At 38.9% G+C, this 21,858-nt stretch overlaps 1 protein-coding gene across 4 annotated transcripts in view; it reads right to left on the bottom strand.

Annotated features, from left to right (window-relative positions):
• Positions 1-21,858, bottom strand: part of si:ch211-1e14.1 (UPF0606 protein KIAA1549) — a 47,929-nt gene that overhangs the window by 18,400 nt on the left and 7,671 nt on the right. For all 4 annotated transcript variants that reach the window (XM_026927449.3, XM_053235057.1, XM_053235058.1 and 1 more), the window contains exons 3-9: positions 5,514-7,538; positions 5,240-5,328; positions 4,095-4,263; positions 3,789-3,919; positions 2,755-2,944; positions 2,588-2,647; positions 1,306-1,451 (exon numbers count right to left, since the gene is read on the bottom strand). In XM_026927449.3, coding sequence (XP_026783250.3) covers positions 1,306-1,451; positions 2,588-2,647; positions 2,755-2,944; positions 3,789-3,919; positions 4,095-4,263; positions 5,240-5,328; positions 5,514-7,538 — 2,810 coding nt within the window. The remainder of the gene's footprint in view (positions 1-1,305; positions 1,452-2,587; positions 2,648-2,754; positions 2,945-3,788; positions 3,920-4,094; positions 4,264-5,239; positions 5,329-5,513; positions 7,539-21,858) is intronic.

Genomic DNA, 21,858 nt, shown 5'->3' with positions numbered 1-21,858 from the left:
ACTATCCAAATATTTTTGCATTTGGGCGTTAGTTAGCATGTCCTCTAAGTACAATGTCTTAGTTTAAAATGTAAGTCTGAGGCTGGTTGTAAAACAGCTTTCAAACACACTCTGAAACAAGGCAGCATTTAGGTGTAACTTAAGTAATCTATATATTTAACACTACTGAGTCATGACAGAAAATAAAAAATAGTAATTTTCCATGTTTTTATTTCTAATTTGTAACGTTAATAGCATTATATTCCATATTCCATAATATTCCATACCTACATAAGAACCCTACAAATGGCAAAAGGTATGTCAGGTCACTGTAGTAGAGAGAAAAATCTGGGTGAAGATCTAACACTAATTTGGGCTTCAGAATTATTGGGGTGGAAAAGGACAGCACACAGCCTCATCTGGTCTCATCTTTGGTCAGCTTTGGTCTGCTTGCCATTTATTGCACCTGGCAACTACAAAACTACACAAATGATCATTTCTAAGCAACACAAATTGCATGAAACACCTTCCAATTTCATACTCATATGCAGCTGTTGTGTATTTTTATGCTCACAAAAATTGAGATGTTTTATTTTTTACATCTGTGTCTTATTCACATTTTGCTAATTAGTAACTTGAAAGGAACAGTCCTGCAGTATGTAATATTGATATCAACAGTGAGGATGTTTGAGCGTGCAGTGGGGGTTGCTGTAAAACCAGGCCAGTCTTTAATCACGCTGCCAGCTTCGTGCTGTGAAAGCGGACTGCCCCGCTCTTTATGAGTCCCATGAAATAGGGAAAATCTCTCAGCAGAACAGATGCATGATTCTAGAGTGACTCTGTCTGTGAAGAGTCTTCAATAATTGATCTGCTATCAGCTAACCATCCTATGAGCAGAGAATTGGGACCAGTGAGTGGCTCCTCAGTTTAGGGATGAATAGAAGCTGTTGCTATGGATACTGCTGGGTTAAAAAATGGTGATGAGCCGAGGAGCGCAGGTGGTGACGGGAGCCATAGAGAGTGATCCATTAAGAAGCCACAGAGGCTGAGGACGTCCACGCAGGAAGAATATAATAATGAGGGTGCCCATTTCAGCCGACACGCATGCAGTGTGTGTACCTATGCTTACGTACACACACACACACACACACACACAGCCCAAAATATCAACCAGTACAAAATCTGGATACCACAGATACCATAGAATTAACTTAATATTATTTTTAATAACTGAATCTTCTGAATCTTCTTCTATTCCCCATAAAAAAGACTGCATTTATGGAGAATATGGACTCAAGTGGTACTTGGGGATTTGTGATCTGTTACCTGTACACTGTTGTTGCCCACACTGGTGGCTCTTTTAAGGCGTCGACCTGCAGAAAGCCCCTCTCCAAGCAGCAGAGCTAGTCTCCTCTCCATCTTTGCCTGGAAAATCCTATCACTCACATCATGCTCCATCACGCCCAGCAACACTACACAACAGCAAACACAAATATACACAGTATGACATGGAAATTTATATGGACCATATTCAGAAGTCAGCTGTAGCTACAGACTAAAGTGCTATTCAGACATTATGTGAGAGTTACGCCCACAGGGTGGAGTTTGCCTAAGACAGAGCCACACCTAAGTCATGCATGACTCTGACCTTGGACTTGCAGTATTAAGTACAGAGCTGTATCTACACCCAAGTACGGAATGTCATTTGAGGGCATTTTTTAAGGATAAACTTATGAATTAATTTAAATTGAGCTGTAAGCATAGCAGATGAGTACTTTGTTAGCTTATTCTTCAAATCATGGGCACAATTTCTTTACAGGAGAATGCATTAATTTGACAGCTCAAAACAGTGAATTAAAAGCGTGATAAAATAGTGTATATCCTGCACACACATTACTTCATTTCATAACCTTGATTTAGTATCTCATGGCTTCACGTTCGTGTGTGATGTGCAAAAATATAACTGCAAAATAATAAAATGTGCTGGACCAAGTGCTGTTTTATAAACCATTTTATAATAGTGGATGACATATCGTTAAATTAAACTAAATTTGCAGTGATTAATGTGTGAATTACAATTAGGACTATCCATACAGCAATATATTGGCAATTTACTAGCCTTCTATTAAATGTTTATTTCAATACTGTCTTTTTATTTATATTTCATCTTATTAGTTTTTTTTTATATATATATATACTGCCTCTTGCTTTTATGTTACACCATATTACATTTTGCATCAAAGGAAAAAATTATATTTCCGTCTTCAGTCCACATTTTCTATCCCTCATTTTTTGGGCTTAAAGGCAAAGTGCTTGTGTTTAAAGGCAGTGGTTTAGGATGCTATTGAAAAACCCATCTTTTGTTCAAGACCAGTCTACCAACCATGGAAGTGTAATGGTAACTACATGCAGATATTTGGCGTAATCTGAATGGTGCACCCAGAAAATTGACTTAAGCAGGTGCAAGTCTGAATAACTTTCCCTGTGTAAATATTATCATAATATTACTTTTAGAGTGGCAATCTATGTGCTTAATTCTGGACAAGCCTTGTGACTGGAGAAATAACTATTTAGCTAAATAAACTGAGACAAGCTGAGCATACGTTACCTGTCCTCACCCATGAAGAGCGTAGCAAGTGTGTAGTGTTCAGCTCAGGGTAGTGAAATGCTGTTGACAAAAGAAATTACACCATCATTCATCACCATCATACAGTAATCAATACATTAAATGGCTGCAGTTATTGTTGATGGATGATGCTTGCAAATTTAACTCACGTTCTGCGATCTGCTGAACAGGGTATCCCAGGTAGTAGCTAAACTCCACCACACTGAGACGTCTCAGGTGACTACTGACCTCTGACCCTAGTATGTACCCTCGAGCATCACGTACCACAAAGGTGATGTCCACCGGCCCATTAAGCTGCGTCTGTGTTGGTGCCACAGACCTCATGGTGATGTTCAATATCTGAAATGTTTAAGATCTTGTCAGTTCACTCCATATGGAAATAAGAGCACATCTATAAGAGCACATTAATGATGTTAATGTCTCAAGCAAAACCTGACAAACATGAATTAAATTCTAATTAATAAACTGATTATGGACTCAGACAGAAGGACTGTCTCAGTATTTTTATAATCTAATTATAATCTATTCTAAAATTGAATTAAAATGGGGATGAGGTGTGTATGAGAACATCAGTCAAAGCTCAAGTGTGTTAATGTGTCAAAACCAAGAGCTGTGTAACAGTCCCAGTCCCCTACGCAGCAAATTTCACTCATTCATTTAGTTGCCTTGACAACTGTGGGGTTGAGTAGTGCATGCTCTTCTCCCTAAATCCAATCAAAGCAACTGGCTGAGAGTGATGTCATTTCTGTGCACAGGAAGCAATCTATAGAAATTGCTTCCAATCAGCAAGCACAGCGGCAATCAGTGAAAGAAAAACAGCATGTCTGGTACACTGCTGGTACATGTCAATACAGCTCCACGATAAAACCCTAACATATTTCTGAGATGGATTTAATCATACACCATGAATTGAAAGTGACAAATGGTCCATTTGCTAAAGAGTATAAAAGTATGGTGAGCAAATCAAAAAGACTAGATGAGTTCAGAGCTGAGTCATTGGTGTTGTAGAAAACCTTTCTAAGCAACTTGCACTGCAGTCTCTAACATTTATAATCAGTATGACTGTCTTGTCTCACCATGTAACACAAACTAGCTTATTTACAGAAAAACAGCTACAAAATAAGTAGAGACATACATGTCAAATCAGACAAAAGAGAATCCAAAACGTGGAAGTGATTCTTACATGTACAGTAAAGTCAGTAGACTCCTTTAAGCGACGGCGTACTTCGGCGAAAGCGTAAATCAGGCCTCTTTCAATGTGTTCGATGAATGTGCACACATGCATGTCTATGTGAATGGGCACAAACTGAAGCACTGCAAAGAAGGAGTACACAACATGGCATCAGATACTAAACTTCCTCTTATTTTTAGATTTCACTTCACTCTACCTCAACAAATACAAAGATTTTAGTTATGACAGCAATACAAATATAAAACACTTGCATAGAACAGTTAAATGGATGTGAATGGGTGATGTGGTTGTCTCTACCAGAGTGGACGTGGTACTGTAGGCCGGGTACAGGACTGATTGGGGAAACACTGAGAATGGTGTCAGACGTGTATGTAAACCGTCTCAGAGCATTCATAACTGATATGGCTGTGTAGACAACAGGACCAGACACAGCCCGAAACACAAAGTCTGGAGGGGATTTCACCACCTATACACACACACACATATACACACAAATAAAACAAGATTCAAATTTAAAGCGAATCCAACGTTAACACACACATATCATCATTTCACCAAACAACCTCCCCATGAGAGATTACTATGGGTGGAAATACAAACATCAACATGTAAGTTGAGCTGTTTTTTTTTCTTATTCAAAGAGCTACAAGGAAATGAGTATCTGAAGCTCTCTAATCTGTGTGCTTATATTCAGAGAAGGATTTCACTCTATTAAGCCTATCTCCGCATTGTTTCATTATATGAAATAAACAGATAAAATGAGACAGGAAGAGCAGTGTATTTCCGGATTGACTTTTGAAAGCCGACACGAAGCTTGAGGGAAGTCATTATACAACAGTTTGCCAGCTTTTATCATAAATGCTTACAAATGTTACACAACCATCAGACTCAATAACAGATTATTGTATTATTATTATTGTAAAACTAAAAGAGAAATCATTAAAAACTTAGTCTGAGCAATTTGGAAATATATTCTATTTCTTAATAACAATAATTCCACAGAAGTGCCAACAATGATAACAATAAAATCCTGGCAGGGAGAGAAAACAAGACCAAATTTTACCACAAAATCTTAGCGTATGTCAGTGGACAAGTCGGCTAATGTTTTGGTCAGATGTGCAAGTAAGCAACCGTAGGAAAACAACGAGGCCTGTGTGACTGCTACTTTATAATAATGTTTTAATTATAATATAATAAAATATAATAATATTTTTACTGACCAAAGAGGCAGTACAGTCCCTCCCACTTCTTTTCCATAGGCTCACAAGACTGAGGTTTATGAATTCACAAGTCAAATTAATCACTACCATGACAGCTAATATGGCGCTCTTCTAATTAGCAAGAGAAAATGTTAAAAAGAAAATTTACCCAAAAAGACAATTTATCAAAAAAGAAAATTTACCCAAAAAGACTCATACATGTTCAAGAACATTAAAGTTCACCTGCAGTTCAACCGATCGATTGAATTCAGCTTTGAGGATCTCTCTGACTTTTGCTTTGGCATAACCAGAGGTGGAGCCTAGTGGAAAACCTGCAGGAGATACGCAAGACATCATTCCAGGAGTCTGTTCTCTTTTCTTCTCTATTCAAACAACTTCTAGTAATGTTGTAGTCTCTAATCAAACAATACATCATTTGTTCAATCTGCAAATATGCATATTAAAAGAAGATTAACCCTGAAAAGAAAGCAGAAAATAAAAGAAAAAACGAACTTACCGACTCGCACTAAGTAGGTATCAGGTTTGGTAATGTTGCAGAGGTACTCTCGGACAGTGGTAGTCTGAAGAGTAGAAGTCTGGGTTGTCACTGAAGGGGTTGTAGGCAAAGTTGTAGTATTAAACACCTCAGTTGTTGGGCCCGGGGAAGTCACAGTTGTCTCATTGTATAATACTGAAGTAGTAGAGACTGCTGGCATGCTGATGGTTGTCATTCCATCATCTGTAACTTCAGTGAAAGGGCTCTCTGCTCCTGTGAAACCTTGGTCAGCCATCTCGGTCACAGACAGGGCAGAGGTGCTGTTGAGGGTTGACTCAGTGGGCACTGCAGAGGCATTATTTGTCTGGGTGAACACATTACTGCTGAGCGAAGAAGTAGGGAGTGAGGTTTCTGGCAGAGTAGAGCTGACAGACCAGTCGATGTTTGTGGAAGTCGGAAACAGGACATCTGATTCCTCTGAATCAGAGGGTGGGAAAAACACTGACAGGGAGGTGCTGCTGGCTACGGCAGAGGAGACAGAGTCTGTGCTAATCCAGTCAGCAGTTGTGGCCAGATCCCACAGGGAAGTTGAAAAGTCCATGGATCGAGTTAATGCTGATGATGGAAATATACCATTCATTAGACTAGGTCTTATGTCTGACAAATCCAAGATAGTAGTGTTGGACAAATCAAATCCTGAGATGTCTGCAGAAGATTCTTCAGACCAGGAGTTGTTGTCCATGGGCTGCATGTCCTCTCCATACATTACTGTTAACATGTGATTGGGAGGAACAGTGTAGGTGCTGGTACTGCTTACTGACAGAGGGAGGGAGAAATATTTGGAAGTGGTCTGTTTGCCCCGTTGCTCTTTTAAGCTTTCATTACTCTTTTTGAGTTGAATGTTGTAGTACTCCAGACTATTCATATCAGGCAGAAGAACATCACTGGGCTCAATGGTAACGTCAGGCCAGTTAGAATATGACTCTAAAGTCTCACTGACTATGTTGCTCGGATGTAAGGAGGCACTGGAATGCACTGCTGTAGGATTTACTTGGACACCCAAGTACATAGTGCTGGAAAATGATATATGGGTCAGACTGTTGGGAATACTGGTTAAGGTCGGGGTTCTGGTGGTCATTCCGCTTGGAGAAATTGACATTTCTCTATTGGTTACTTGGAGAGTACTGGTTGAATTTTGAGTGATACTGAAGGCCATGTTAAGATTTGTGGTAACATGTCTATCAGGGACAGTTGTGGAGGGACTGGGAGAGAAGTGTCTTGTGGACAAAGGAATCATTACCCTTGTAGGAAATGATGTATCATAGGATTCCGAGTTTGAGTCCTCAAAGTCATACATGTCAGAGGGAAAACTGGTGACCAACGAATAGTCATCTCCCTCAGATCCCATGTAGGACATCGTTTCCAAGTAATCACCAGAACCAGAACCATAGTCCCCATCCACAGTGTTGGTTGGGAAGAAGACCTCTGGTGGACCCATAGTTGGCTCTGCGAAAGATGTTGTCACACGAGAGTTTCCAAAAATGGCATGACTTGGATATAACTGATGATCATCTAGGATAGCATCATTTTGGATATTTAAATCATGACTAGGGACTAAATGATTAGAAAGTTCTTCCTGGTTTCCAGACATAGTGTCACTATTGCTAATTCTTTCTGCTTGTAATTCAGGTGGTTGAAATGGTGGTTCTGTAGAAGAATCCAGCCCAGTTGAAGGTAAATTTGGTGACGTCTGTGAGAGCTGGGTGCCTGAATGTAGTGCAGGGCCAGAGAGAGGCCCTGGATTGGGGATATAGCTTGGAGGTTGCATGGACGCTGAGCCATATACAGTGTCGATGACGTGACCGTAGTAATACTCTGAGGCTTTGGGTGATTCAGTGTTAGGCAAGATAGAGAATGTCCTATGGATGTCACTGGACTGTCCCAAGGCTTTGAAGGAAGTGTATAATAAGGTGGTGGGTGAAGCTGTATCATGTGGCACTTCCATCAGAGATTGCTTTGTTGTGCTGGAGTCCAACAAAGACCAGTCTAAAGAAGACAAAATATAAATAGAAAAGTTATATTAGTGCTTAACAAGAACATTTAAAAAAATTTAAGCATACTGGCACAATATTAACTAAAACTAAGGCCAAGGAATTTTAATCTATGTAAGAACAATCTGATTTGAGAACTGCCCTTTCTTGGTTTCAATCCTCAAAGATGATCTACTAGTCAGATATTTTATTTTGAGCCGAAAAGATTTGGATTAACATTCTAAATAAGTTCCATAAGATGTTAGATCGACAAATAGCAAGGCAAAGCAAGGCAAACATAATGTCTACTTGTGGAATCATAATGGTGACTTCTGTTTTAAAGACTAGAATTACCTTCACAATGCATCTGGTCCAGTCATCAGCCAAATTATATATTTTCGAAATCGTAGATTTTTTTTTTGTCCCAATGAAGCTGTGTAATTAATTTTATGGATGTGTGGATGCAGCACAAATCCCTTTAATAACAAACATGTATGGGCCTAGTCATTAAAAAAGTAACCCTAAGTCTACTAACAGGTAGCAGCCTATAAAATGCTTTTTATGAACAACTGGAGTATGGTAAAAAATAAACAGAAGAACGTTTGGGATTTAGAGTCCCATGATGCAAAATAAATCAGTTTAAGACTTTTTCCATGCCCAACAAACAAAAGAACCTTCTTTATGGAAATGCGGTGTAGAATGTGCCAACTTACAATTTATGCACTATTTATTTTTTCAGGTTCAATCACTTGAAAATGATCTTAACTGGTAAAGCATATTTGATCCAACTTTATTTTAGCATTGGTAAAATCAACTAGATTCAGTGCAGAAGGCTTTCGTAGCACTGCCCATTGTTAGTTTTAATTCATTATTTAAATAATAACTACAATGATTACACAGGTCACAATCCCTCACATCTAGTTTCTTGGAAGACACTTGAGCCAGAAAACTAAGTTTCAATAATTAAAATAAGGCTTTGAAATGTAGTTCCTAAGAGCAGTATCAGTTTGCTTGGTTTATATTCCTAAATGTTCTAACATTTCCATTAGTAAAGGCTTTACAACGTACGCAAGGGCATTGGAATAAAGACTGGCAGTGTATTCAGTAGCAGATGTGTGCTAATGAAATGGGCCTTTCTGGGGAGGATGCAGAGGAAAGGTGAGGTGCTTTCGTAATGAAGGAAAGAACGGACTCTCCTATTCGAAAGTGGGTGTTAGAGCTTGGCAGCTAGGATAGAAGACTGGTGTTGCATAAAAGCACGGGTCATGAATAGTCGCTCTGTTGTAGATCACAGCAAAATAGTAAGTACCCAATTCGTAGTATCCAAATCTATTCCACAGCTGCTTGATGTAAGAATTTGGAATTGTGCCCTCTCTGGTAGAAAAATGCTATTGCAAGCTATTGTGGAAGAACATTTTGTATTATCGGTTGTGCTGTAACCTTGTCCACTGTGCTGATTAATCTAATGGCTGCAAGAGCAATCAATACGCATTCAGATAGAATTTAGGACTGTGTCCCAAACCACATTTATGATAGACTATTTAGTATGGTAGTATGCAGTCTGGAATACGGTCCAAATGTTTACAACTCTGAAGATATAATTACCTGCCTACATTTTCTCAATATCAGCAGCATTATAAGAATTAAAAAACTTTACTGTGCACATCAGTGTGACTCTCACAGTTACTGCGTACCAGGGGGAAAAGTGCAAAACCTCTGTAATCTCACAGCTGTGTTGTTTCACTTCTATCTGCATTGGATACAGCTTCGCACATCTATGCAGCCAATAGTCATGAACTAGCACATTAACTCTAGCTAAGTATCTAAACTGCAGTGTACAAAATCTGCTCTGGTTGCTTTATCTATTATGTATTTTGTTCTCCAACCTGTTAAAAGCATTTGACACAGATAGTGTTAAAACTAAGCTAAAACAGAGCAATAAATATACAAACTGAGGTGAGAAGATGCCCCAAATGGCTCACTCTTACATGAAAACAGAGAAATAGTGAAACACACAAACACAATTTCACAACTAGGTAATGATACAAACTCTACAAAGAGGATCAAATCAGTTGAATATCATTCACTGGCTTTCCATCAAATTAGAGAACAAATAAAATGTTCAGCAAGAAAAAAGCTAAGACTCCAGAATCTATTTTCTTGTTTAAGTATTATATTGACTCTCACTCTGTGACACACATTCTCTATTCTCTTACTCTTCTCTGATTGGCTGCTGGCTCCCATGTACTTGGACATATCTAAGCTGACGTATGGTATAGGTGTAATAATTTCCCGCCAATTCCGACCCCAGAGCCCTGACGCATCAATGACTGTAAATTACTGACACTTGCAGGATTGTCAAGGTGACTCACAGCACACATGAAACATCACATCATACAATGTTTTTTTTCTCTCCTGACTCAAACACCTAACAAAGAAACTTTTTAAAAAAATCATATGCACTGTAGCTTCAAGTAATGGCACAATTTGTGCATATCCAAATGCGCAATTGGATTCAGAGTGCGATTTAAAAACATCCTAAAAACAGCTCAATTCAATTTTCAAAAATATGCTTATGACCCACTGTGAACTGTAACTGCAATCTGTCAGAGAGATCACTACACGACTCCAGATTCAAACCAGACAGCTGTGTGAGTCAGAAGCAGCCGACATTACTTATGTGTCTGAAGCAATCCTCCCACTTTATTCAGTAATTATTCAGTAAGATTTTCAGCCCATTACGCTATATTTAGAAGCTATCTTGTAAAAAAAAAAAAAAAAAACAGGGGAAACAGTTTAATACGCTGGTCCCATTACCAAAAGTAATAAGTACACATGTCCACATGCACACAGATTCAGCACAGGGAAAATAAATATATTAAATATATATAATTTGGTTTCCTTCGTTATTTCTTAAAAGCTCTTGCAATGCACCGAAGTATAAAAAAACACACACATAATCCTGCGCTGTCTTAATTGGGTCAGTATATTACATGCTTAGGTCTCTGTAGAATAAACAGTTCTCTATACTCACATCCATACTCTGCAGCCTGCCAAGTGTTTGAAGCCCCTGAACATGAGCTGCTGAGAAATTCTGACTCTGTACCAATAATAATTATTTACACAGCACAAAGAAGAGAGTGCTGAAGAATTAACAATAGCAATCATAGGAATAAAATATTTCCTATTTAAATTAAGGTTTTTTCATTGCTAAGCCTTTTCAGTCCTCATATGTAAAATATATATATTTTTTTACAGTTTTACATCTAAAATGATACCACCTCACAGCATCAGGGTCCCCGGTTTGATCCCAAGCTTGAGTTACTGTCAGTGCAGTGTGGGTTTCCTCTGGGTTCTTTCAGTTTCCTCCCACCTTCTATAAACATGCATGTAGGTGGTGCTAAGTTGTCCCTATATGGACATGAGTGTGTGAATTTGTGTTTGTCCCTTGATAGGCTCCGGACTGCTGCGGGATGAAGCGGTTACTGAAGATGAACGAATGTATGTTTTCTAGTTCTTGTGACTCACCATAATGTGCGCAGGCAATCCGACATATTATATTTACAATTAACAACAAATTGGATTTTGTGTGACACTTTTCCCAATATGACCTTAACAGAAGCACGTCATAATTATCAAAGTAAACCAATTGTTAAATTTTTCAGCATGGCAATCTGAGCCAACTAAAAAACAACCTCACCTTATAAAACAATGCATCTTCCACATCACGCATCCTTTTCCCTTCCAACTGGCTTTTCCTAAGAACTAAGAACCCCAAACCTGTTCCAGCATGACAATGCCCCTGTGCACAAAGCCAGGTCCATGAAGACTCTGTACGGTTTGCACAAAGCCCTGACCTCAACCCCACTGAACACCTTTAGGATGAACTGGAACAGTGACTGCACCAGGGGCAGATTAAGGTCTACACAGGCCCCTAGACTTAGGGATTTCAAGATTCTTGGCGCTGCTAGACTGCCGAGGCAGACATCCTAAAAATGCAACTTTTTAAACTTTTAAAATATTAGGGGGGACAATTTGGCCATATCTGATTATTGAGGGGGATGTGTCCCTCAATGTCTGTGGTTGTTACGGCCCTGTATCTGTTGTTTGTAGGTTAATGAGGTTACAATTGAAGTTAACGCAGGGCAATTAAAATGAACCCGTTATGCACACAGCGTGTTCGTCAATTGCCTGTTATTTTAAAACCTCCATCCAGTAACACTATTAATTACTCCTATAGAAATAATAATTATGGATCAATCGAATACATGCGTGGGATTTGATAAGACAGTTTAAAAATATATAAGTAAAACCATTGAACAGAGGCCCCCTGATCACTGTGGGCCTCTAGGCTACAGCCTAGGCATTAATCCGCCTCTGGACTGCACCCCAGGCCTCCTCGCCTAACATCAGTATCTGATCTCACTAATGCTCTTATGGCTGAATGAGCAAATTCCCACAGCCATGCTCCAAAATCTAGTGGAAAGTCTTCCCAAAAGAGTGGAAGTTATTATAACAGCAAAGGAGGACTAAATCTGGAATGGGATGATCAAAAAGCACATATGAGTGCGATCATCGGGTGTCCACAAATTTTTCTGCATATCAAATATATTATTAGTATTTGTTCTGACTGCTGCTTTAGCTCAAAAAGTAGAAACGCATAGTTTTCATGTGCAAGGAGTCAACAATCAAATGTTATGGCTAAACTGTAAATGTTGGCACCCCAACTTTTAGGATAGACTGATATTCAACTTGAATCCCAACCCAAATATAAAGTGCTGACGAATCCAGTAAAAACCTAAGCAATGCTCTTAAGCAGTACTTTTATGTGCAAAGTGTGAACTCCTATTCATTACAGAGAGAATTCAAGGTTGCATTATTTTGGCAGTGAATTAGCTCTGTGTGCTGCCAGGTGCCAGGTTTTAGGACCTACCACAAGGAAAGGATTTATTAGGAATGAAAGCCTGAGGCTACAATGGCCCTTTATATAAACAACTGAAGACCCCTGGTATCTGCTAAAGAGTAAAAGACAAGTGTGCTCTGTAGAATCATGCTTCAAAACATGCATTACCTAATTTCTAGAGAGAGTGCCAACTTTAGTGTTAATGAAGCAGCATGACCCTGAGCAGTGCCAGACAGATGACGAAGTGACAGACTGAAAGCAGGGGAAACACTGGGGATGATTCGCTCTACCACCTGTTCCAGAAACACGACCATGTTACGCATCGGTGCCATTTCATTGTGATCTCTGTCCTTGAAGAGATAGACCTACATATTGTATTCTCAGATGGTAAGTGAGAGTGATAGCATGTCACTGAGTGTGTGTTACACTTTGAGCATAATCATACTGCAACAATACTCATGTTAGAGTAGCCGCACAAGTGTATATATTAAAACACATAAAATATATATTACAGCCCATATTACATCATTTTGCACAGCAGAAAATAAAAATAACTGGTGGCTTTCATCAGTCCGATTTTCCAGGGAGTGGGAACCAGAAGACAAACTGCATGGCAAGCGTGCAGGAAAAGCTAGTGATGGCAATTTGGTATAACGCATGCATGGTTGCTCAAACATAATAGCATTTTTGGATTTTTTTTTTTTTTTAAAGAAATGAAAACTTTAGGCATTCTTTAAAGCATACTTTATTATAGCTGAATCAAATGTGTCTATATCATTATATTAAGTCTATCAATCTATTGAATTAATGTTAATATATATAGTATATACAGAATATTATATTTTTGGATGGACATACATATTCAATAAGACACAAAGGCAATCCAGGGATGTATATCTGGGCTATCAGATTTTGCTGCTGATTTTTCCCCCCTTTTTCCCCCACTGACGTTTGCAAAGCACTTTTATTTGACACATAGGAACAAACTCAGCAAACAAACAGTTGATTCATATATGTTCTTGTGGCACAACAAACTACTAGCTCATATTACACATTCCCAAATCCCACTACCTGATAAACTACCCACATCAACCAAGGCCACATTCTGGCCATCAGCAGGAATGATTTTTATTAGTTGAATAAATTGGCTTTTACAAATGACTAACAAACTTTACAAATCATATGACTGTCACATAACTCTGTTAATAACCTGTCGACACAAAATAAAGACATGGCCAGACTCTGACTGAATAATGTTTTTAGCAAAGACAGAATGACAGAGCTCATAGCCAAAATGTTAAGCAAACTTATTGCTGCACTTTTCAGGGCGCAAACATGATATAGATATTATCAGGATAGAATGAGGACTACGGCTACATAGAATCACAGGATCCGAGTATGCATTCATTTTTATTAATGCACTCGGCTAACTAGTTTGTCATATTTTGGGGTAAAATTACATTAGCTACCATTTTAGCCTGGTTAATTAGGTTTCTGGGTAACTGAAAAACATGAGACTGGGTAAGTACACTGGAGCTTCCACTTGCCCTGTGGGCTAACTAATGAATTTATGATCTAATAATACACAACATACAAAAAAGACACTCTGGAAATGAGACTTGTGTAAGGGTAAGAGGTCGATTTTTGTATTCTGATCGTTGTTGCTAAATTTTTAGCTCATAATCCATTAAGTGTGAGCGAGTGTGAACAAAATGAAGGAAAGGAGACTTGAGATGAGATCAACCCCACATAAATGATTCAGTTCAGCAGACTCAAATGTAATTTGCTCCTCCCTGAACTCCTGTCTACCACTGACCCTGATAATTTAACCCAATAAAAGCAGAAAGTCTGTCTGAGTGCTAAGGGATCCAATCGTCTCTGTAACACCTCGACACAAATCCACCCAACAGCCAATATCAAAAAGAATTTAAATGGAAATGCATGCATTATCCTTTGTAACGCATACAGCATGTTATTAACATCAAATACGTTTAATACTGTCACCACGTCTTCCTCGAGTGGGAGGATATAAATAAGAGACAAACTATATTAGCATCACAAATGCAAAATAACGCAATGTTTTCATCTAAATGGACCATGACAACAACCTAACAGGGAAACAAAGACTCTCACGTCTCACTATTTTATATACGAGATGTGTCTAATTGTCCAGCAGCAAACAGAGTGAGTTATACAAATCTCCCTAGCTTTCATTATCAGGGCTTGGTTACAAAAGTTCATTTAAAAGGAACAGCTGTGAAGCACACAAAAGTGAGTCTGTAGCCAAAGTCTACTGCTGGGAAATCTAAGATACCAATTATGGGCCCCCTTTTAATGATGTCATTTCCCTTCATTTGCCAGGCTTCTTCCAGTGAAAGTCTCATTTGATGGTGGTGCTATTCCAGAAAAATGGGGTGAAACACTTTTTTGCCCACACATGTTTCTGTTTTAGTCACATCCCATTGCGTGACTGCTTTTTCTCCCTCGCTAGCAGAGACTCTGCTCGCAATCTAATAGAACAATAAAGTGATGTCTGTGCTGACATTCGTTTTTCTTCTGTGAGAAGTATGTTATTGCAGTAGTGCAGATACACTATTGGCCAAAGGTTTGTGGACACCTGACCTTCACACCCATATGTGGTTCTTCCCCAAACTGTTGCCACAAAGTTGGAAACACAATTGTATAGGATGTCTTTGTATGTAGTAGCATTACAACTCCCCTTCACTGGAACTAAGGGGTCGAGTCCAAACATGTTCCAGCATGTCAATGATCCCGTGCACAAAGCGAGATCCATGAAGACATGATGTGCCAAGGTTGGTGTCAAAGAACTCGAGTGTCCTGCACAGATCACTGACCACAACCCCACTGAACACCTTTAGGATGAACTGGAACACCGACTGCACCCCAGGCCTCCTCGCCCAACATCAGTGCTTGATCTCACTAATGCTCTTGTGGCTGAATGGATAAATCCTCACAACCACGCTCCAAAATCTATTGGAAAGCCTTCCCAGAAGAGTGGAGGTTATTACAACAGCAAAAGGAGACTAAATCTGGAATGGGATGTTCAACAAGCATATAAGGGTGTGAAGGTCAGGTGTCCATACATTATTGGCCATACAGTGTACATGATTCAGGCACATATGTTAAAATAAACAAAAAACATCAAAGACAGACAAAATCAGGCATTCAATAGCACTGCAATATAAAAAAAAAGACCCATGTCATGTTTCACCTCCCCACACTCAGTTTTCATCAACCAGAAACTGTGGAGTCAGCATGTTTTCTAGTTGCAGCGATTACAACTAGCAACAGTGTTGCAGGATGTGAGCAAGCCTCTATGAATCACTGTATTACCGAGTCTACATCTAGACTCTGTGTTTCCAATCCAATCGAATCTTGATGGATAAAAACAGCGTTACACCTTACAACATTTCTTGCAAAAATACGTCACACTGCAAAAAAAAATTGTCCGATTTTCCACTTCACACTGTCTCTAAAGCATTTAGCTACATCTAGGTCAGTGATGCTGATACTGCGGTCCTGAACAAGAAATTAAGAAATTCAGCAACATGACAACGAAATGCAACCTTTGAAACAATGTCTGAGAAGCAAATACCCAAGCTATATCCGATATACACAGGCATATAGTTGGTGAAAGGCTTGAAGTCTCCATGTTGTTGGGTGTAACATGACAGATGGAGTGAGTTCCTCAAACACTGAACAACACCTCTATCTTGCTGTCTCATTAAGTGCTAGGAACAAACGACGCTTTCTATGTAGTGCATGGAAACTAATCTAACAGTGTGTGATAGAGTAAAAACAGTTCAACATTTCTGTTATGAGAAGGAAAATTATGAAGAATGACTGAGAAGCTTCCAGTCGTATACTATATACAGTATGTTAGTCCAGAAGTGTAATCGTGTTGTGTAAAAAGCAGACACATGACTACATCAGAGCTCACAGTAACCATTACAGCAGACCAAACTGCTATTGATCTGAGCAGGCATGACTGAGATCATGTCTGCTCCTTATCACATTGTAAACTCTTCTCCAAGCTGATGAGAGCAGGATGACTGCAAAGAACAGAAAACTGGATGGCAGGAGAGCGAGAGAGAGAAAGAGAGAGAGAGAGAGAAGAGAGAGAAAGCAGGTTGGAATAATCTCCAGAGCAGAACTCCACATCATAGTTGGTGTATTGTGTAATTCACAGGAGAACTCTCAAGTTCTGTGTGTTTGCCCCACTCCCTCCGCTTTCTTCAAACGACAGGAAGGCTGCGACTGTAACCGGAGAGGCCCTGAAGACCGTGCCACTCTCCAGGCTCTCGGCAGAACCCATGTTTCTAACGTCCCAAGCATCATTTAAACTCATACTGTTATGAAAATAAAGCTATTCTTTCTTAATCTGTAATATCTACAAAACATAGTGAGGGAGGACTAGAGTTTATTTGCATAACACGCTACGTGTATAGTGAACTAGTAAGTGGTTGGTTTAGTGATAACCTGAGCTGTAAGATATCTGTTTCTATCCTTGTTATGTCCCTGGACGCCTCTCTCTCTCTCTCTCTCTCTCTCTCTCTATACTAAGTGTTTAGGATTTCCCAGAAGAGAACCATGAAGACTGACAGATCAGGCATGACATCATTGCTTTAAAAGAATATAAAAGGGAGCCTGTCTGCGTTTGACTCCATCACGTCAGTCCCAGTTAACAGCCGACATCCAATTTTGTATTCCAGCTTCATCCTAGTTTTGTACTTTGACAATTCTTCGCTGATAGTCTTTGAATTTTGTATAGTGCAACTTTATATATATGTATGTATGTATGTATATATATATATATATATATATATATATATATATATATTTTTATATAGATATATGTATGTATGTATATATATATATATATATATATATATATATATATATATATATAGATAGATAGATATATGTATATATATATATATATATATATATATATATATAGATAGATAGATAGATAGATAGACAGATAGATAGAGACAGATACACTTTAAGCTTGCCTTGTTGGATTGTATTGATGTCAGACACCAGAAAGCTTCTCTCTGCAAATATGTTGTAATAAATAATTTTGCCCTTTACAGCTGCCTGGACACTGCAGGGGCGTGTGCATTTTCTTTCACGAATCATGCCCTTTTCTCCTGGATTTGTTTAGTGAGGGAGAGTATTCTTCTTTCATTTTCTCTGGAATAGGGAAGGTACTCTAACGCTTTCTCACCTATTATTCCGTCTGCTGAGTCTGAATAAGAGGGAATGTGATACTTTTGGTTTGTCTGCTACTTGTTCTGGTTTCACACTGCACATAATTAAATGAACCAAAAAGGAAGAAAAAAAAAAAAAAAACCACACTGGGTGATGGGTGTGTAGGGCTGAAATCTCAGAAAACTCAGGAATCTCTTTCATTCCTTGGTCAGAAATACTGCAATGGGGAAAGGTATACAGATCCTTGCCAGAGAACAACACGGAGAGCTAATGATAAATAATAGTTTTGTGCCTTGAGGGTCAGTTTAGCAGCTCGCATCTACAAAAAACTGTCACCTGCATCCCAAAATACATGCCACATTCGATTCACACCCTGCAATTGAATTGCTTTCTCACTGCAATCGAACCTTGATCCTGTTTAAGTGTTTTTTTTTTTTTTTTAAGAGATGAATAAAAAAAGGTTCAACACTCCCACTGAATTCCACATGAAGCTGGCTCGGCTGCGTGGCTTTGCCGCTCTGGTGGTACCACAAGTGTAGCATGATTGTAGCCCAGTGCAACATGGCCTAAGTTGCTAGCCAAGCTTTTCCTGTGACCTCGTGCAGAGTTCATGCAGGCTTAAGATAACTATCTGGTATAGATGGATTTCCTGGATATGTCTGTTCAGCTGAATTCAGTTCAGCTTTACATGAATCCAGATGTAGATGATGATCTCTAATGAGCAAGGCAGAGGTGACGGTGGCAAGGAAGAACTCCCTGAGACGACATGAGGAAGAAACCTTGAGCGGAACCTGTCCTCTTCTATGTGATATTGGGTAAATTATTACTCTTCTACAATTTTATACAAAGTCAAACAGTATTAAGTTTGACTTTGCATAATGAACATCTTTTGACTTTGTTCAAAAGATGTTCCTTATGAGTATATCATGAATAAGAGTCCTGGGACGAGCACAAGAGAGTCTTGATGATTACAGCAGCAGTTCTTATGCACCAATCTACAGTATCCACTGAAGAATGGGTATAACAGATGCCATAAAGTCACATTAGATAGTCCAATATTTAACAGCTTGAATTGACTCATAGAAATTACATGTAAATGCTTAAACATTTGTGTTACATGGGGTTTGACTTAGTTAGGCATAAATTAATTCTTTCCTCTAATATTCTAAAGTGATATTGATGTAGTTTGTGTCGCAACAAGTACCATGTGTAAAACAAAGCCATCAAGTGATGAGTGATAAGTCAGTGTATGGATTTCTCTCATTTGTCTGAGCCCCGTGCTTTAAAATAGCCTGTGTAACAGCTCAGACATCAGCATGGGCATGGTGTTATCTCAGACGCCCAGACCTCTGCTCACATTGCTCTGCTTTCACCATGTTTGATTACACTCTAAAAGAACCACTCTTATCCTCGTAGGCTGCTAGTCCTGTTTACTCTACAGAACAAATAGAAAGGAAACACAGTTCTGCAGTCAGCAGTCACTGATAAAAACTTTAAGTCAGTGCAAGCGACACGTGCTGTATCAGGTCCAAATTTAGACTCCAGCAGGCACACAGTTTATCTGAATTCACAAATGACAGAGCCAAGAATTACAAAGGCTATGCCAAAATGAGCTGTAAAAAAAAGCATGATTAAGTAATAGAGAGTTCAAAACAGATGGAAAAGGAGCAAACAGCGGTCTTAATTAGGCTTTTTTCCCTTTCATACTGCAAGCAGGACCAAAAAAGAACAGTCTTTTGTAAGAGTTAGGAATTTAGAAGTTCAGGACACGAGGTTTTTGTCACGTAAAAGTTAGTATACTTATTATTAATCGCCTATTAAATCAATGTACCTTAAGAAACTTTTAAAAACGTGAAGAATGCCCAATGTAGGTATCGGCTGTGGAAATCTACCTCGTTAATAAAGACTTTTCCATAGAAACCTGGAGAGTTGAAATTACTTGCAGATGTCCAAATTACTACTTATATTTGGAAACAGTCTAAGTGAGCGTTAAATATTTTCTCAATGGTTGCACTACAAAACAATTAATAGCCATTTACTCAGAGAGAAGCATGGAATTCGGTTTACCATGGCTATTAATATCCACCTTAAATCTTTCTGGAAAAATATGAGGGGACCATTATTACATTTCCATTTATTCAGCTGACAGATGGTTTTATGCAAAGTGACATACTACTGAGATATAATACGAGCTGAGCTACGCTTGTGGGTTAATGGTTTTGTGTAAGGGATTTACAGTGATTCTCCTGAAGCCCTGGGATTAAGAAACTTAAAAAATATACACCTTTAACAATTTGTATATTGATGCAACAGTATGACACTGTTTCTCTAATCTTGTGTTTTACATTTATTTAACAAAACTGTCTCGTTTAAATAGTGATGGTAGATTTTTGGTAGAAAACATCTTAAACCAGATATGGTATAGAGTAGAGACATCCACCTGCTTAAAATATGAACGTGACAGCGTGTAATGCTCAACATGGCGAGGGTATTACGTCCTGTCCCTTAATAAAAAGCCTTGTTAGTTAAGACATTACCAGAAAACGCCTGCCCTAACAGCTGCCCTGCTTTGTTTAGAGTATCTAATACCAGGTTATTGGCTTAATAAACTACTATCTTTCCTGATTGGTCATAATTGTCACTGCCAGTGCTACTTAGCCAACTAGGTGCAGTAAGCTACCTCACTAAATGCAACTGATACCTGAAGATACCGCTATAATTCATCCTGTTTCAATCACTATTGGTTTGTGATCGCTAATAAATGCACAATTTAATTGCGCTAGCAATTCAAATCCGAATACTGCTAACTTCTTATTAGAATAATGAAAATACAGCAAATTAGCATCAGAATTGCCAAGCACATCACTAGTAATTCAGTAACATAAATGCTGTCCTTTAAGAACTGACCCTTGGAGGCAGCCATTTTGTCAGCAAAGTGCACTGGATCCTCTGATTTGTGACACAATGAGAAACCTCTCTCCCTCACTGACCTGCACTTTGACTTAAGTTCATGCATTCTCCAAAGACAAATGCTTGAAAAAGCAACTTTTCCTCAGCAATATAAGCCTTCAGCAGCAAAAGTGGCCAGATTCCAACAGCCTTTCTGTCCTTCAGTGGCATTTTGTTTGCTTGTGTGGCATTGCAGCTCTGCATTTTGATGGGCCTGGCATACTGATCTGTCCCCAGTGCAGAAGCCAATGAATAATGAATACTCTTACTGTCACTCCGAAGCAGATCAGGTTTGACTTTAAAAGAGACAACACGTGTAATTAGACAGTAAGAACCAGCTCAGCTCTAAAGCCATACATTTGTGGAACAAGACTGTGGCATCCAGAAGTTAAAAAATAAGGGTGCTTTCACATATGTAGTGTTTAGTCTATATGAATCGAACCACGGTGTGTTTTCTTCTTTGGTGCTGTTTGTTTCGGCAGGTGAGAACACAACAATCGCACTCGTGTGTGCACCAAAACAACCAGTCCAAGAGGGTCCAAGTGATGTGGTCTCAGTCCATGCAAACTCTAGCACAATTCAACTGCAGGGAGAAAGTGATTCATCTCTGAATAACCCGAATGCAGAAAGTGAACCAAACATGCTGTGTATTTTGGGTTGTGGGCAGCAACTTTTTCTGTCGATGTGAGCTGCTAAACTGAGCTGTGAGGTGGAACTTCAGACAAAGGACAGAACTATAGCTATCCAGAAATGCCATGTGTTCTGGATATTCGGACAGACAAACAGAAAGAGAAAAACTTCTCATGCTTGGGTGATTTTTGTGATTTCGTCACGCACTTGGCAAAAACGTGTTTACCTTTTCCATTTCTGAGCAATGAATAAAAAAAAGTTTAATAGTATGTCTTCAGCCATATACAATTTTTGCTTTTGTATTTGAAACAAACCAAAATAATAAATTTTTCTATGATTCTGACTTGGCAAACGACCGAATAGGCACCTTTAGAGAAAAAGAGACATTGCTCTTGATTTCTACTGGGTAGAATACACAAAGTGTTCTCCTCTGAACCAAAATGAAACTCTACCACTATTTACCACCCATCTACAATATACAGACACACACCCATTAAATAAGCTTAGGGCTATTCATCCATTTTCTGTGTCGCTTATCCCACACAGGGCGAGCCTGGATCCTATCCCTGGGGACTCGGGGCACAAGGCAGGGGACGTCCTGGATGGGGTCCCAACCAAT

The sequence above is a fragment of the Pangasianodon hypophthalmus genome, chromosome 6, assembly GCF_027358585.1.
Source record: "Pangasianodon hypophthalmus isolate fPanHyp1 chromosome 6, fPanHyp1.pri, whole genome shotgun sequence".
In the NCBI taxonomy this organism is placed as follows: Eukaryota; Metazoa; Chordata; class Actinopteri; order Siluriformes; family Pangasiidae; genus Pangasianodon; species Pangasianodon hypophthalmus.
This window is presented reverse-complemented; position numbering and strand designations above follow the sequence as displayed.